This window comes from Eucyclogobius newberryi, unplaced genomic scaffold (genome assembly GCF_026437365.1).
Source record: "Eucyclogobius newberryi isolate DKJ021-1_F unplaced genomic scaffold, fEucNew1.0.hap1 SCAF_12, whole genome shotgun sequence".
NCBI lineage: Eukaryota > Metazoa > Chordata > Actinopteri > Gobiiformes > Gobiidae > Eucyclogobius > Eucyclogobius newberryi.
In genome coordinates, this window is record NW_027315746.1 from 9,390,316 (window position 1) to 9,407,058 (window position 16,743).

The 16,743-nt window shown below is 36.9% G+C and overlaps 1 protein-coding gene across 1 annotated transcript in view; it reads right to left on the bottom strand.

Moving 5' to 3' along the window:
• Positions 1–15,981, bottom strand: part of LOC140355806 (guanine nucleotide exchange factor VAV3-like) — an 81,286-nt gene extending 65,305 nt beyond the window's left edge. The window contains exons 1-13 of the mRNA XM_072440450.1: positions 15,804–15,981; positions 14,649–14,848; positions 14,355–14,459; positions 12,462–12,572; positions 12,298–12,379; positions 10,972–11,177; positions 8,698–8,795; positions 6,639–6,756; positions 4,226–4,312; positions 4,005–4,073; positions 3,822–3,925; positions 2,690–2,789; positions 2,215–2,310 (exon numbers count right to left, since the gene is read on the bottom strand). Of these exons, the coding sequence (XP_072296551.1) occupies positions 2,215–2,310; positions 2,690–2,789; positions 3,822–3,925; positions 4,005–4,073; positions 4,226–4,312; positions 6,639–6,756; positions 8,698–8,795; positions 10,972–11,177; positions 12,298–12,379; positions 12,462–12,572; positions 14,355–14,459; positions 14,649–14,848; positions 15,804–15,981 (1,554 nt within the window). The remainder of the gene's footprint in view (positions 1–2,214; positions 2,311–2,689; positions 2,790–3,821; positions 3,926–4,004; positions 4,074–4,225; positions 4,313–6,638; positions 6,757–8,697; positions 8,796–10,971; positions 11,178–12,297; positions 12,380–12,461; positions 12,573–14,354; positions 14,460–14,648; positions 14,849–15,803) is intronic.
• Positions 15,982–16,743: the final 762 nt, after the last annotated feature.

Below are 16,743 nucleotides of genomic sequence, written 5' to 3' on the forward strand. Positions count from 1 at the left end.
AGAGAACATTCATTAAGCAAAGTCTTTAAAGGAAATGAAAAAACACTAGAACTCATCAAATGTAATAATAAAAATAAAATAAAAAATTGTACAAAATAGACTAACAATGACTAATAATCATTTTCTCACAGGAAGGAGTCAGACTCTTGTTTATTAAATGTTTTTCAGTGTAAAAAGGCATAAAAACACACTGTTATTGTACATTTTTTGGTCCAAAATGTTACGCAATGCGACTTCATTTACAATTTAACTACGAGGCGTTCACTACCTTTTAAATGCAAATATAAATATGCTTTCTCTCCTCTGGCCAGGGCTTAAAAAGTACATTAATAAAGTATGTAAATAAATCTAACTGTAAATGTATATTAAGGAGAACGAGAAATCGCACAACGTTGACTCAATTTGACAAACGACTCGAATTGAAGCAGCTTTTATGTGAAGAAGCTCATCTAACTTCTGAATGTGCATAATAATGTCATGAAATAAAGTAATCAAACGTAAGACAAGCTGCGGACAAAAACGTGGAGAACAGCGCCCTCCGGTGGCCATCTACACACAAACTGTTTTATTACAAGGATTATGTGTCACAGAACTGTCAAAACCACAGAGTTACTCACTGATAAACACGTGACTACCGTTGTGTGTATGTTTCTGGATGTAGATTTAATTTTCTCAACAATTCAGACCCACAAATGACGTTTAAGGCCAGTGGAATTGTGTACAGGCAATAATACAATAATTATTAATAATAAAAGCTCATTGTTCAATAAATGAAAGCTAAAACTATCATTTTGGGCACTCAATATTTACCATGTGCGCTGATTCTTGGGTACACGTGGGTAATTGTATTTTTTGCAGTCAAAGTAGTAGTAGTAGTAGTAGGATAGTTAATTTATTGTGCTCAGAAATACTGGTTTACAATACTACAATAAGATTTGAACTAAAGGAAGTCAAATAAGTAGCTTCAATTACTCATTTTGGAATCTGAATAAACACTTTTGTGCTTTATTGTTCTATTTCTGTGTGTGTTTTTAATGGTATTGTACGTTTAGAAAAGGGTTAACAGGGATAATACTGCTTTAAGTGTATCGTGTCAGTGGCTTAATGTTTATTTTTGTATTTATTTACTTGCCGGGGACAGTGAATATTAATGAACACATGTAAATTGCAGTGTAAAAATGCCAGATTATAGCAAAGATGTTACTTTCCCATCTGCAGTTCCTTTACAGGTCACACAGAAGACAATTATGAAACATTATGTAATTAAAAGGACACAGGACAATACAAGGCTGGTTTAAAATGCTCATAGACTTGTGTTTTTAAAGGTGCAGTTTGAAAGTTGACAGTGATTGACATTCTCTTATTATCAGAGGAATAATGAGTCACAGTTTGTACTTTGTGTTTTCAATATTGTCATTCGTTGTGGTCTGTTCTGTAGCATTATGTTCGTTGTGACGGCCCGAATCGTCTTCCTGACCTCGACTTATTCTTCCATAAATGTAAATCCATGTTCTTTTCAGTTACATTTGACCCCTGTCCAGACTTAGAAGCAAATGTAACATAACTTTATCGACTAAAGCCAGCAATGTATACATTTTATATCAAATTAGATGCCAAAAACTGCAATTGTGACAAGTTAAAATGTAAATGGACTCGTTATTCAGTCATTTTTCTTTCTTTATCCTTATGTTGTTGGGATTTTTTAGTTTTTATTTGCAAATAAAGCAACAAATGGGTAGAACTGACTTCAAATTCCTATTTTTTGTGATCAATTGCAGTTTATGGTTATTTTGTTGTTTTATTGCCCATTACATAATTCAAATGAGCATCTATCAAAAACACCCAGTAATACTAAGGTTATTGGTTGCATAAATAATAAAATAATAAAAAAAAAATAAAAAAAAAATGACAAAATTTAAATTACAATGAAAATCTGTCTTACTTTGGTCATCTGCAGTAACATTAATGTCTTCTTGAGTTTATGTTTGAATTCGAGACACTTGGTTTAGTCCTGGTTTAGTCCTGGTTTAGTCCTGGTTTAGTCCTGGTTTAGTCCTGGTTTAGTCCTGGTCTAGTCCTGGTCTAGTCTTGGTTTAGTCCCAGTTTTAATGCGATGCGAGTGCAACTGTGAACAGCACGTCTAGTGTTTCGAGCATTGAAAAGGAAACTCGGATCACAATCACGTCACGTTTCTGCTAAATCTGCACGTTTTACCTGAAGGAGAAGATGATACTTTAAAACCCTCTGCATCGGCACCACCAGCAAATCCCTCAGCGTGAACTTCCCATTGTTGGCCCTTTTGGCACATTCCTGGATAAAGACATGTACGGTGAATAAAACTGAATGCAAAATACAAACATAGAATACATAAAATGATCCAAACACTGGTTATTTGGCTCATTTACACATTTGACTTACTCCCTCTCACAATAGACACTTTGATCAGTAAATTAAATTAGATTAAATTAAATGCAGAGTCCTATTTGTGATATATTCTCCCCATGAAAAGTAGATTTGTGTGTCAAGACATCAAAAAGTGTTGTAATAACTAAAACTTCAGTCAGAAATGAATGCTATTACAGATGACATTATAAATAACACAATTGTGGCGATTCAAATTCCGTAGTTGGAAAGAAAATCGAAAAAAGGTGAGTAAAAAGAAGTTTCTGAACACATGTGTTTCCGTCACCTCCAGCTTCAGGCGGACGTCCTCTTTCTCTTTGCAGATGAGGTCCAGGACGGCGATGGCGATCTCCACTCGACTGCAGTAGATCCCGTAAATGAGGAGCCTTTGAAGGAGAGAGAAGAAAGACTTTTATACATCTTATGCCTTCACTGTGGGCTGTAAATACATCCGTGCGTCTTCTTTCTGCTCCATCAACTTGTGAGCTGGACATGATCATGATTTCAGTGACGAATACAAAACATGTCCAAATGTTTTATTGAAAATGTGTGAATTTTGCAATAAAGTTTGGGATCAAATGTGAAAAGCTTCTCAAAAACGTCCACAGAGATACTGGACATTAGCAAAAGCATTATTTATTTTTAAGTAAACAAAGGAGTCGAGGCACAACCCAATGAGCTGCTGGTAAATACGATTTTAACTCTATGTTGACCGAGTACTTTAAACAAGCTCTAAATTTTGTATTTAGTGTCTTGAAATCTGGCTGAAAATTCTGTGATTATTTTCTACCTGTCGTCGTCTGTTGTTTGAAAATAGTGTTGTACAGGGTTATATTTTGTCTGACAAAAACAAGACTAAGAATCTTAATCTGTAATTTAAATGAGACAGGATGCCACGCCTTTATTTTGTATCTTTATCACATTAATTATCTTGTGTCCTCCCCTGGTAATTTTAATTCAATTTAATTTAATTTCATGTTATTTATGTTATTTGTGTTATGTTATTTATGTTATCTATGTTATTTATTTAAATTTATTTTATTTATTTTATTTATTTTATTTATTTTATTTATTTTATTTATTTATTTATTTATTTATTTATTTATTTATTTATAAATTTTATGTTTTAAATTGGTGTTTGAATTTTCTTTCACTCTTTTGTCTTGTTCTTTTTGAAGTTTATGTTCCAAAAACAAAATAGAATATAAAAACATATATATATGAGACAACAATTTTGGAAATATTTAATTATTCAATTCAACTAAATACCTGACATACATTTAGCTTAAAAAAACGAATACATGCCAGTACATTCTCTTCCCCTGAATGCAAATCCAAACTACTGTGAATAAAGCGTATACATTATGTGACGTTAACACAGAAAACACACAGAAAAGAGACACGTTATCGCTTTATACCTTTCTTTGTAGCTGATGAAGATCTGATAGAGATTTAAGGCATTTTTGAAGAGGATTGAATCTTGAACCTCGACCATCAGACTTTTGTGCAGTCGAACCAGATCCTGCAGCAAACAGCCACATTTACACATTTACCGCTCGTTTTCAGACCTTTGCTTCAGTAAGAAGGTGGATGCCACTCACCGGGATGTTCAGGAAAACTTTGTCCAGTTCGTTTGGAGTGAAGAACTTCCTCAGAGGATTCAGGAAATACTGTGCAGCAGCATCAGACGTGACATAAACCAGACATTTAAGCATTAAGATCAGCTGCAACAAGCACAATTATCCGTGCAACTCATACTTCCAGGTTTGCGATTGATAAAATACTCAAAGGCTTGGAGTAAACGGAGTGTACAGTCACATACCTTCTCTATAGACTCCAGTGTTTCCGTGTACTTCTCCTCCGTCTGTTTGATCTCAGACAAACAGCAGCTCCGAACATCCACTTCTGCCTGAGCGCACACAAAACACATGGAACAATGTTGAGAATATATCATAAAGTACTACAACTTTTTAATTTAAACATGATTCCTGCTTTTTCAAACCCGTAGGAGCCGTTTTGTCACTATTGATCGGGGTCGGTTTGTGAAGAAGCTGATCTATATTTGACGTGGCCACCAGGGGGCAGTGTGGGGGAAAGTCTTATACTCCAGTGCGACTTATATGTGTTTTTTTCTTCTCTATTATGGACTTTTTGGCTGGTGCGGCTTATAGTCTGGAAATTACGGTACTTTTTTATTAAGATCTGGCCAGGTTATTTTCCTTAAAACTACTGCAACATGTCATCAAAACGTCCAAACAGTTACGAGTTGTTATAAAGTGCAGGTGTCATGGTGCTGCGTGATTGGGTTACGGGAGTGGGCGATCCTCTACTTTTCTCCAGTATTCTTCACGCGTGCCATCTGTTCATTTTCCATCTTTTCGTATGCTTTATTTGGTCCGGGAGCATCTACTCGAACTGTTTATTTAATCCAGATTTCAATCAAAGTTGGACAATTAAGACAATCTTGACACTGAAGCTCGTTAGGCCTGGATCCCCGGCGCCCAGCAACCAAGACAAAAGGTTAGGACTAAGCTGTCGTTACAATTACTGATTTTGATGCAGTATTTTCCGTTAGCATGTTCTTTATGCTATAGTTCTCTGAATAACTGTTCATATGTTACGTTAACATACCAGACACTTACCACAGTTCTGTCTGTGCCTCATGTAGCTGAAGGTGTTAGCGTTAGCATACGTCATGTAGCTGAAGGTGTTAGCGTTAGCATACGTCATGTAGCTGAAGGTGTTAGCGTTAGCATACGTCATGTAGCTGAAGGTGTTAGCGTTAGCATACGTCATGCAGCTGAAGGTGTTAGCGTTAGCATACCTCATGTAGCTGAAGGTGTTAGCGTTAGCGTACGTCATGTAGCTGAAGGTGTTAGCGTTAGCATACGTCATGTAGCTGAAGGTGTTAGCGTTAGCATACGTCATGTAGCTGAAGGTGTTAGCGTTAGCATACGTCATGTTTCCCCATGTGGGACAATAAAGGAATATCTTATCTTATCTTATCTTATCTTATGTAGCTGAAGGTGTTAGCATTAGCATACGTCATGTAGCTGAAGGTGTTAGCGTTAGCATACGTCATGTAGCTGAAGGTGTTAGCGTTAGCATATGTCATGTAGCTGAAGGTGTTAGCGTTAGCATACGTCATGTAGCTGAAGGTGTTAGCGTTAGCATACGTACACCTATTCACCATGTTCTCTCATCTGTTATTATTTTAAACTGCATTTACAGATGAAATGTCTGTTCTTGGTCTTGGATTTTATAAAAGAAATGTCCCCAAAAAATGCGACTTATATTCCAGTGCGACTTACATACATTTTTTTCTTCTCTATTATGGACTTTTTGTCTGGTGCGGCTTATAGTCCGGAAATTACGGTACTTTTTAATTTGGATTTGGCCAGGTTACTTTCCTCAAAACTACTGCAACATGTCATCAAAACGTCCAAACAGTTACGAGTTGTTATAATATCCTCCTTTGTGCTCACGCTGACTTTACAACAGCAAAACATTGTCAAAAATAAACTAAATATAGATTATGTGCTTTAAAATGACGTACCACTTGTCAATACCGGGATGATGTTGGTGAAATAATTGCCAGTATCGGATCAGAATTGAAAGAAAAGGATTCGATACCCGATACATTACTTTTTCCCGGTGTCATCAAGAAAAGACTGAACCAGAATCAGACCGTGAATAACTCAAACGTGAAAATATCATCACAAATTGTAGACCACATCCAAACGCCGCAGACGACACAATTGTGGCCATTCAAATACATCAGTTGGAAATAAACTAGAGAAAAGAATGGCACAAAACCCAGACTACGTGAAGTCCGGAACCAAAACTGTGAATAAGAACGATAAATGAAGAAGATCAAGACTAGATCAAGCTTTTATCAACAAAATGTGCAGGTCTGACATGGATAAAGTGTTCGCTGATGCTATAAACAAACCGCTAATCGATCATTCTTTCAATTCATCGATTCGTTTTGGTTTAAAAGTCTCAAAAGTCGCGCGACGAAACGATTTTGACTGAATTTGACGGAGCACATTTACGGACAAATTAACGTTTTCATCAAATACGCTGACTTTGCGCCTTTTCCGTGTCATTTTCGGGCCTTCGCGGCTCAATTCGAGTCACAAAAAAACTCTTTTTTCGGCTCGCGGCGTGTTCCGGACCCGACGCGTAAACCCAATGACCTCATGTGTGTGTGAGTGTGCGATCGGCAGCCGGACCAGAGGCGGCTGCAGCTCCGTCCTCATCAGGTCCTCGTAGATCTCTCCCCCCGCGTAGTCTTCTTCCAGGCCGTAGAGCGCCGCGTACAGCTCGTCCTCATCCTCCTGGACGTTCTCGCTGCGGGGGAAAAGCACACGAGGCGTTACAATCGAAGCCAAGGCCAGCGGTTTTCCACGAATCACACGACGAGACGCAATCGAAGCGCAGTCGTGTTTGATGGAGGGGGAAATAATAAACCTTCTAATCCTGTCGTTTAAAGCTCCGCAAATGCACGGGATTCTTGGGATGGATTAGCAGTTAGTTGTTTCTCAAATGTTAATGGTCCAAAGTCTGGCTGGATGTGTTTGAAATGAGCACTGTAGATAATTATAATAAACATACCACCCCTGACCAGTGTGTGGCGCTGTGAAAAAGACTGTCAGGCAAAAGTAGCAACTCGTTTCCCTCAAAATTGCAAAGGAATAAATGGAAAAAAGAGAACAAGATTTGAATAACTGCTACATCTGACTGCTTCACACACGGAAGAGTTTAGCATGAGAATGGAAGGAAATATACTTATAATATAACCTTTTCTCTATGACTTTCTGTCAGAAAAACAAGACTATGAGTTCACACTGACACAACCTTTAACAATTGGGTCATTTTGTAAAATGAAAAAATTGAAAATGAAAGAATCTAATCTGGATTTAATTTGAAAATTAATACATTTGACATTTACTTCAGTTTAATTAGACATTTACTTTAATTTGAAGTAATTAGCTGACATTTGGCAGCTCAGTTCCATGTTATTAATGTTTCCATCACTAAATTATTATTGTTGTTGGTCAGTTTGTGCTCTCAACGTCCAAGTTTTCATTTTCAAACTGTCCAGCCTGCGTAAACACTCGTAATGACAATTCCACCCCACGGTGGCGTGGGAAAGGCCCAGAGCTTTCAAACGATATATAACATGTGGTTGTAATTGAAACAGCTTTATTGTTTTTGCTAAAAATGTTATTGTTTTTTTATTTTTTTGTTCTATGAAAGATTTCCGGTTCTTTGAGCTGTAATCTGACCTCCTGAACGTGCTCAAAAACTCACCAAACTTTGCTCAAAATTCAGAACTGGCTGTTAGCATGGGCCATACTTGTATCTGCTAAAATGAATGTAAGTCTATGGGGAGCGGGTGGGGGAGCGGGTGGGGGACCCCGATGGGACGGGGACAGACACAGGGACATAAAGATCTCCAAACTAGCACCAAACTGTAAATATCTGATTTCAATTTATTGAGGTTTTTACTTTTTATTCAAATCTAATTAGTCAATAAAATGACGCAAGACATTTAATCTAGGCTCTATCCACTTTTTAGATTCACGTGTCCCAAATATGCACATTTTTACACACAAAAAATACATATTTTTATATAAACACAGTGAAATAAAAATATTAAAAATATTGTAACATTTTCCTAATTTTGTAAAGCATGTTCTAATTTATATCTTACTTTGAAGAAGAAGAAGAAGAAGAAGAAGAAGAAGAAGAAGAAGAAGAAGAAGAAGAAGAAGAAGAAGAAGAAGAAGAAGAAGAAGAAGAAGAAGAAGAAGAAGAAGAAGAAGAAGAAGAAGAAGAAGAAGAAGAAGAAGAAGAAGAAGAAGAAGAAGAAGAAGAAGAAGAAGAAGAAGAAGAAGAAGAAGAAGAAGAAGAAGAAGAAGAAGAAGAAGAAGAAGAAGAAGAAGAAGAAGAAGAAGAAGACGACTTTGGAGGAAAGAGCAAGAAGCAAGAGTCATAATTGGTTTATATTTGTTCCAATAAACAATCCCACTTTCTTACCCTCTTTATATATTTTTATATTTATATTATTGAATCATTCTTTCCACGTTCGTGTTCTGTCCGTCCAGCAGCACCATCACCTCCATGTGGGTGGTTCACTTACACTTAACATTTACTGCAAAATGACTCATTAATTGTAATTGTCCATGTCTTTTAGTAAAACAGGTTTAAGCTCCTGATGAGTGACGCGCTAAATAATCACGTCGTGCAGAATAAACAGAGCGATGGAGGAAGGACGCTCGTACGTACTCAATCAAGTCCTCCAGGTTGTTGTAAATGTCCTCGTCTTTCAGGCTCTCCTCTGTGGGAAACGGCCTGAAATCAGAGGGGAAAACACATAATAAGCACTAATAATGTATCAAAATGGATGACAAGCAGCAATAAAGGAGTGTAAGTGTCATAGTAACAAACTATCTGCATATTAAAGTGTTTTTCTCAATCGCTTTGACACTAACGTCGACATTTTTGGCACAAATTCTCAAACTTTCCACTGAGGGATCGAACACTCTGCTTCTATTGGCACAAACTTATTTCCAGTTTCAAGCTTTAACTCTCAAATAAAAACTATGAAACACTTTTTGCAGAATCTAAAACACAATGATCAAGTATTTAAACAGATCACGACTGTAAGAGTCGCTTTGCAAGTTCTACAGTTTGTGCAACTTAAAGACGAGAGAATCTGATCCAGGAACAGCCACAAAGACACAAGAGGAAACAACAAAACACACAGTAAAACACACAACAGAACACACAATAAAACACACAACAGAACACACAACAGAACAGAGAACAGAACACGCAATAAAACATACAACAGAACACACAATAAAACGCACAACAAAACACACAACAAAACACACAACAGAACATACAATAAAACACACAACAAAACGCACAACAGAACACACAATAAAACATACAACAGAACACACAATAAAACACACAACAAAACGCACAGTAAAACACACAACAGAACACACAATAAAACACACAACAGAACACACAACAGAACACACAATAAAACATACAACAGAACACACAACAGAACACACAACAAAACACACAATAAAACATACAACAGAACACACAATAAAACATACAACAGAACACACAACAGAACACACAACAGAACACACAATAAAACATACAACAGAACACACAACAGAACACACAATAAAACATACAACAGAACACATAGTAAAACACACAACAGAACACACAAGAGAACACACAACAGAACACACAACAAAACAGAGAACAGAACACACAAGAGAACACACAACAGAACACACAACAAAACAGAGAACAGAACACACAACAGAACACACAATAAAACATACAACAGAACACACAACAGAACACACAATAAAACATACAACAGAACACATAGTAAAACACACAACAGAACACACAATAAAACATACAACAGAACACACAAGAGAACACACAACAAAACAGAGAACAGAACACACAACAGAACACACAATAAAACATACAACAGAACAGAGAACAGAACACACAATAAAACATACAACAGAACACACAACAAAACATACAACAGAACACACAACAGAACACACAACAAAACAGAGAACAGAACACACAACAAAACATACAACAGAACACACAACAGAACACACAACAAAACAGAGAACAGAACACACAATAAAACATACAACAGAACACACAACAGAACACACAGCAGAACAGAGACCAGAACACACAATAAAACACACAATAAAACACACAACAGAACAGACAACAAAACACACAACAGAACAGACAACAAAACACACAATAAAACACACAACAGAACACACAGTAAAACACACAACAGAACACACAACATAACACACAATTAAACATACAACAGAACACACAACAGAACACACAATAAAACACACAACAGAACACACAATAAAACACACAACAGAACACACAACATAACACACAATTAAACACACAACAGAACACACAACAGAACAGACAATAAAACACACAACAGAACACACAACAAAACACACAACAGAACACACAATAAAACACACAATAAAACACACAACAGAACAGACAATAAAACACACAACAGAACACACAACAAAACACACAACAGAACACACAATAAAACACACAACAGAACACACAACATAACACACAATTAAACACACAACAGAACACACAACAGAACAGACAATAAAACACACAACAAAACACACAACAGAACACACAATAAAACACACAATAAAACACACAACAGAACAGACAACAAAACACACAATAAAACACACGAGTCATTAAATCACACACACTGTGTCTCTGTGACGGTGACATACAGTTGTTCAGAGCATTTACAGTTTATATTCAAGGATATTTTGTGGTTAAAATATGGAGGTTCTGCCACTGTATCGTCGCCATGGAGACACTGCTGCTCTGCCCGGAATGTTCCACAGCGCGCTATTAAACCGCGCCGTCACCGTGGAGACGAGGGCGGGTCCCAGGTCCGCTCTGCACACCATGACTGACGGAGTAATAACCTTCATTTGCACATTCTTTTCGGAGCGTCAGAACCGTGGTCAGAACGGGACTAACGACGTGTTCGAGGGCCCATGTCTCCGGGGCCCATGTCTCCGGGGCCTTTGTCATCTGGGAACCCGCCACTTTAACTGACGAGCGGTGGCCGTGGAAACGGGCAACAGGCACGCAACGGCCAAAGTAAAGGACTGCAAACCCTGGAGGTATAATCAGACCTGGATCAAAGACGCGTGTTGTGGGCCTGCTTTTGTTTATGTCAAGCAATATTTTTATTCATTTTATTGAGATTTTAAAGATTTATTTGAACAACTGGAGTTTCAAGATGGCATTTTTGGACTGATCCATTTATTCAGCTTTTTTACATATAAATCCACAGTTTCTTGGTACTTTTCTACATACAAACTTGTTACTTGTTGACCTTACTTAAAGTGTTATGACAAAATATTAAATAAATAAATGGTAAATATTCATCATAATTTTACTTCAGTTAAAGTGCCTATGACAGGTTTTTACGATTTTCCAATTTTATTTTATTCGGTGTATTTCTACCTGTATTGGTGTGTTATAGTTTTACACCACAAACTGACATCACACGAGGGACACTCATTCCAGTCAAATGTTTATGCATAATTGACACAAAGAGACAAACTTATTCACACTCTAAACATTATGTCGCTCATTTATTTTCATTTGTCAATTTAAAAAAGAAAAAGTGAGTTTTTTCTCAGTGTTGGTTTCTCAGCTGGGTAATTTCCAAGTGTGATGTCATCAATTACAAACAGGAAGTGAAATATAAACCTAAAAAATTCTATTCTGTGATAAAATTTTAAGATTTTTTAGGAAAATGAAAAATGTATTTATCTTAACTGCATTTTAGTTCAATGAGTTGTTCAGCCTGTCAGAGGCACTTTAAGGTGCAGTTTGTGAAGTACAAGTTTAGAATGACAGGAAGTTCTCAAACTGAATCCCTCTGTGATGTCATCAATATGCGACTTACCACTGAAAACTTAAGAGAACTGACACACTTTCCTGACAGTTCAACAAAATAAAGGTGTTATATGGCATTATCCTTTGCAAATTCTTAACTGTTGCGTAATTTATATGGATTTTGGCCCTTGTTTACGTTCTGGTTGCTTGGCAACAGTTGTGAATTACACTATTATAATCATGCTAGCTCTGATAAAACTCCAGCTCATTCTAAAACTGTTTGGAAAAGGTCAGATTTTGTCCCATTTAAAGGATTTTATTTGCTTTCGACACGTGTTCAATTCAGCTCATTTTGATATTAGTTCAAGTATCGATTAGCATGTGATTTACCGATACTTTGGACACGCCCCCCGGACATAACGGCAGTGGTCGAAGCAGATACTGACACTATACTGACCGTGAAGCCGAGGAGCTGACGTTAATATACAGCGTTAACGTCTCCATGGCGAAACCCCCCACCAGAGAATAAATAAACAACAAATAAATAGATAAACAATAAGGGCAAAGGTCATGCTTGGAGTGAGCGTCGTATGTTGGCAGACGTACTTGAACCCTTGTTGTTGTGCCGTGACAGTGTGGGACAGTTTCGAGAGCGTGTCCATGACCTGGAGAAAGAAACATCGTGAAAACACTCGAGATTCAGCGTTGGTTCAGGCGCGGTCAGCGAAAACGTACAAACAGGTTACACAGAACTGTTAGCCCTGAACGTGTGTCATTCAGCTTTCATACTCATGTGCAATACTGTCATAATCATGTGCAATACTGTCATACTCATGTGCAATACTGTCATAATCATGTGCAATACTGTCATACTCATGTGCAATACTGTCATGATCATGTGCAATACATAATTGTGTGCAATACTGTCACACTCATGTGCAATACTGTCATAATCATGTGCAATACTGTCACACTCATGTGCAATACTGTCATAATCATGTGCAATACTGGCATACTCATGTCCAATACTGTCACACTCATGTGCAATACTGTCATAATCATGTGCAATACTATCATACTCATGTGCAATACTGTCATAATCATGTGCAATACTGTCATACTCATGTGCAATACTGGCATAATCATGTGCAATACTGACATACTCATGTGCAATACTGACATAATCATGTGCAATACTGACATAATCATGTGCAATACTGTCATACTCATGTGCAATACTGTCATACTCATGTGCAATACTGTCATACTCATGTGCAAGACTGGCATAATCATGTGCAATACTGACATAATCATGTGCAATACTGGCATAATCATGTGCAATACTGGCATAATCATGTGCAATACTGACATAATCATGTGCAATACTGTCATACTCATGTGCAATACTGTCATACTCATGTGCAATACTGGCATAATCATGCGCAATACTGACATAATAATGTGCAATACTGTCATAATCATGTGCAATACTGGCATAATCATGTGTAATAATGTCATAATCATGTGCAATACTGGCATAATCATGTGCAATACTGTCATAATCATGTGCACTAATGTCATAATCATGTGCAATACTGACATAATCATGTGTAATACTGTCATAATCATGTGCAATACTGTCATAATCATGTGCAATACTGTCATAATCATGTGAAATACTGTCATAATCATGTGCAATACTGACAATCATGTGCAATACTGTCATATTCATGTGCAATACTGACATAATCATGTGCAATACTGTCATACTCATGTGCAATACTGTCATACTCATGTGCAATACTGTCATAATCATGTGAAATACTGTCATAATTATGTGCAATACTGACAATCATGTGCAATACTGTCATATTCATGTGCAATACTGACATAATCATGTGCAATACTGTCATACTCATGTGCAATACTGTCATACTCATGTGCAATACTGTCATAATCATGTGCAATACAGTTATACTCATGTGGAATACTGTCATAATCATGTGCAATACTGTCATAATCATGTGCAGTACTCTGACATAATGTCAATCATCCTGGTGCAATATTTTCCGTCCATATAACAGCTGTAAATAAAAGTTTTATTTTTATTAAGAACATAAGAGTTTTTTATAAGAGTTTTTTTTTCTATTTTATCTGTTTTTTTAATTATCATACTTCTGTGCCTAATCTGTGTTGCAACATTGAAATTTGCCCATTGCCCATTGTTTATCTTATATTATTATACACTTTGGCACATGGATTTTATTTAAATTGTTTATTCATTTATCCCAAAATTCCCACAATTATAAAGTTGTTATTAAAATTATATTATTATATTGATTGGCAGCTCTACAGCAGAAAAAAGACGCTGTAGAAGGCGTGAGCGTCAGTTTATTCTGCTTTTGACGGATAAAATACATAATTTCTCAGTTGTTTTTTGATTGCACTGAGAGTGAGCCCGGTTCCATGACATTCAAACACGGCACAGTCACTTTTCTGTTCACGTCCGTTATCAGACTCATACTGTACAGAGACAGTGACAGCTCCTCTTCCTGTACGAAAGAGCCCAAACCAAACAGGAAAGTCTTTCACACGCTCAAAACCTTTCAAATGAATGACAGACGTTCAAAGGCGACGCTAAACCACGTCCAAATCCACTTTATTTTCACAGGCACAAAACTATAAAAGAGACGATAATGTAATGGTACGAAAAGTTGATCTGCGGCTAAAACAACAGCTACAGGCGACAGGAAAAGGGTTTGAGTGCTTGGGTTTGGGTGCTTGGGTTTGGGTGCTTGGGTTTGGGTGCTTGGGTTTGGGTGCTTGGCTTTGGATGCTTGGGTTTGGGTGCTTGGGTTTGGGTGCTGTGAAGTGGCCTGTCGCCTCTTTTCAAATGATGATGATGAAAACCACAGAGCGAGGGCCAGACAGAGGGGCGGAGCTACCCCATATCACTATTACAACGGTCACTCAAACGGTTACGGACAATTCACGGATCAGTCCTCAAAGTGTGGACGTGCCTGTTTGAAAATGTACTTTAAGAGTATTTCGGGATCAAAACAAGATTAAGATTTGGGCTTAATTTGAACATAAATAAATTGGACATTATTATCATGTGTCAAATCATAACTGTCGTGTATTTTATATGGATTTGAACCCTTGTTTACATTATGGTTGCTCGGTAACGGTTGCGAATCACCGCTACCTGTGCCACGTCTGCTGCTCACGTCCAACCAGGAAGTAACATGACGATAAACCTCACCAAAAATAGGAAAAATAGGCGACATTTTGAGTCGGATGTGACATATAATCGTGTTTGAACAGTGAAAAGGTTTAACCCGTCATAAACGACACAAACATCACCACATTTTTCAGTCGATCATCATAAATCTCCTCAGATCAAAGTGCGAGTTTGGTCTGCGCTACATTTATTGACATTTACCGTATTTTCTGGAGTATAAGTCGCACTGGAGTATAAGTCGCACTAGCCAAAAAATGCATAATAGAGAAGAAAAAAACATATATAAGTCACACTGGAGTATGAAATGTGGTTGCAAGGGTGAAAATAACAAATAATTTCACATATAAGTCGCTCCGAGTAGAAAAAAAAGAAGAAAAAAACATATATAAGTCGCACTGGACTATAAGTCGCGCCAGCCAAGAAATGCATAATAGAGAAGAAAAAAACATATATAAGTCGCACTGGAGTATGAAATGTGGTTGCAAGTGTGAAAATAACAAATAATATCACATATAAGTCGCTCCGGTGTATAAGTATAAGTATAAATATAAGTATAACCCCGGCCAAAACCATGAAAAAAGGTGCAATTTACAGTCCGGAAAATACGGTAATCACATCTTTTGCTTTAGAAACGTCCGATTTACGGCGTTATTACCGCAACGACCATTGAAATCATGCAAATAAATCAAGGCACTTGTCTTTAAATAGTGCTGTCCCGGGGGATCTGGGTTAGACCCGTCTCCTCGGCACGACTCGCCAGGATTAGACTTTTGGCTCAGATCGGTGGTGATGTTTCCGGAGCCAAACAAGCGTTTCTGGAGACTTCCCAACATGTCCACGGCCGCGATACGGAACTGGACTGTGCAACACCGGCTCGGCGGCTCGTGCGGGTGCGGAAGTTGCAGACTGAGATTATTTTTGGTTGGGATTATGAACAGCAGATTAAGTGGAAGCTTCTTTAGAGCGAAAGAGTGAAGAAACTGTACACAAGGCTGAGGAATGTGGACTCACGGAGCAGAAAGCACTCACTGGACACGTTTTAGTCGACATATTTCCCCTGATATTTCATTTGATCAAGTTTACGAACAAAAGCGTTAATCGTAGAAATGGGGAACTGTCCAAATGTCAATATGGTAAATGTTCTTTTTGAAAATTTGAATATCTAGTATATTGCCTATGATATAAAAGGTGCAGAACCAAAAAAAAAGCTGAAAATGGAAAACAAAATTTGCTCTAAAAGGTGTTCATTTATGGAAAAATCTTGACAAATAAATGAAAGAATCAAGATCAATAATGCCATTTAAGTTTGACATAGACAATTATGCTGTAGGGTTAGGGTCTGATTTAAATGCAAATGTTTTTAGATAATTCATTTTTGGTCACGGATCTTGTCATAAATAAATAAATAAAATAAATGCAAATTGAAATAAAATAAATAAAGTAAATAAAATCAATAAAGTAAATAAAATAAAATAAATAAAATAAATAAAATAAATAAAATAAATAAAATAAATAAAATAAATAAAATAAATAAAATAAAATAAATAAATAAAATAAATAAAATAAATAAAATAAATAAAATAAATAAAATAAAT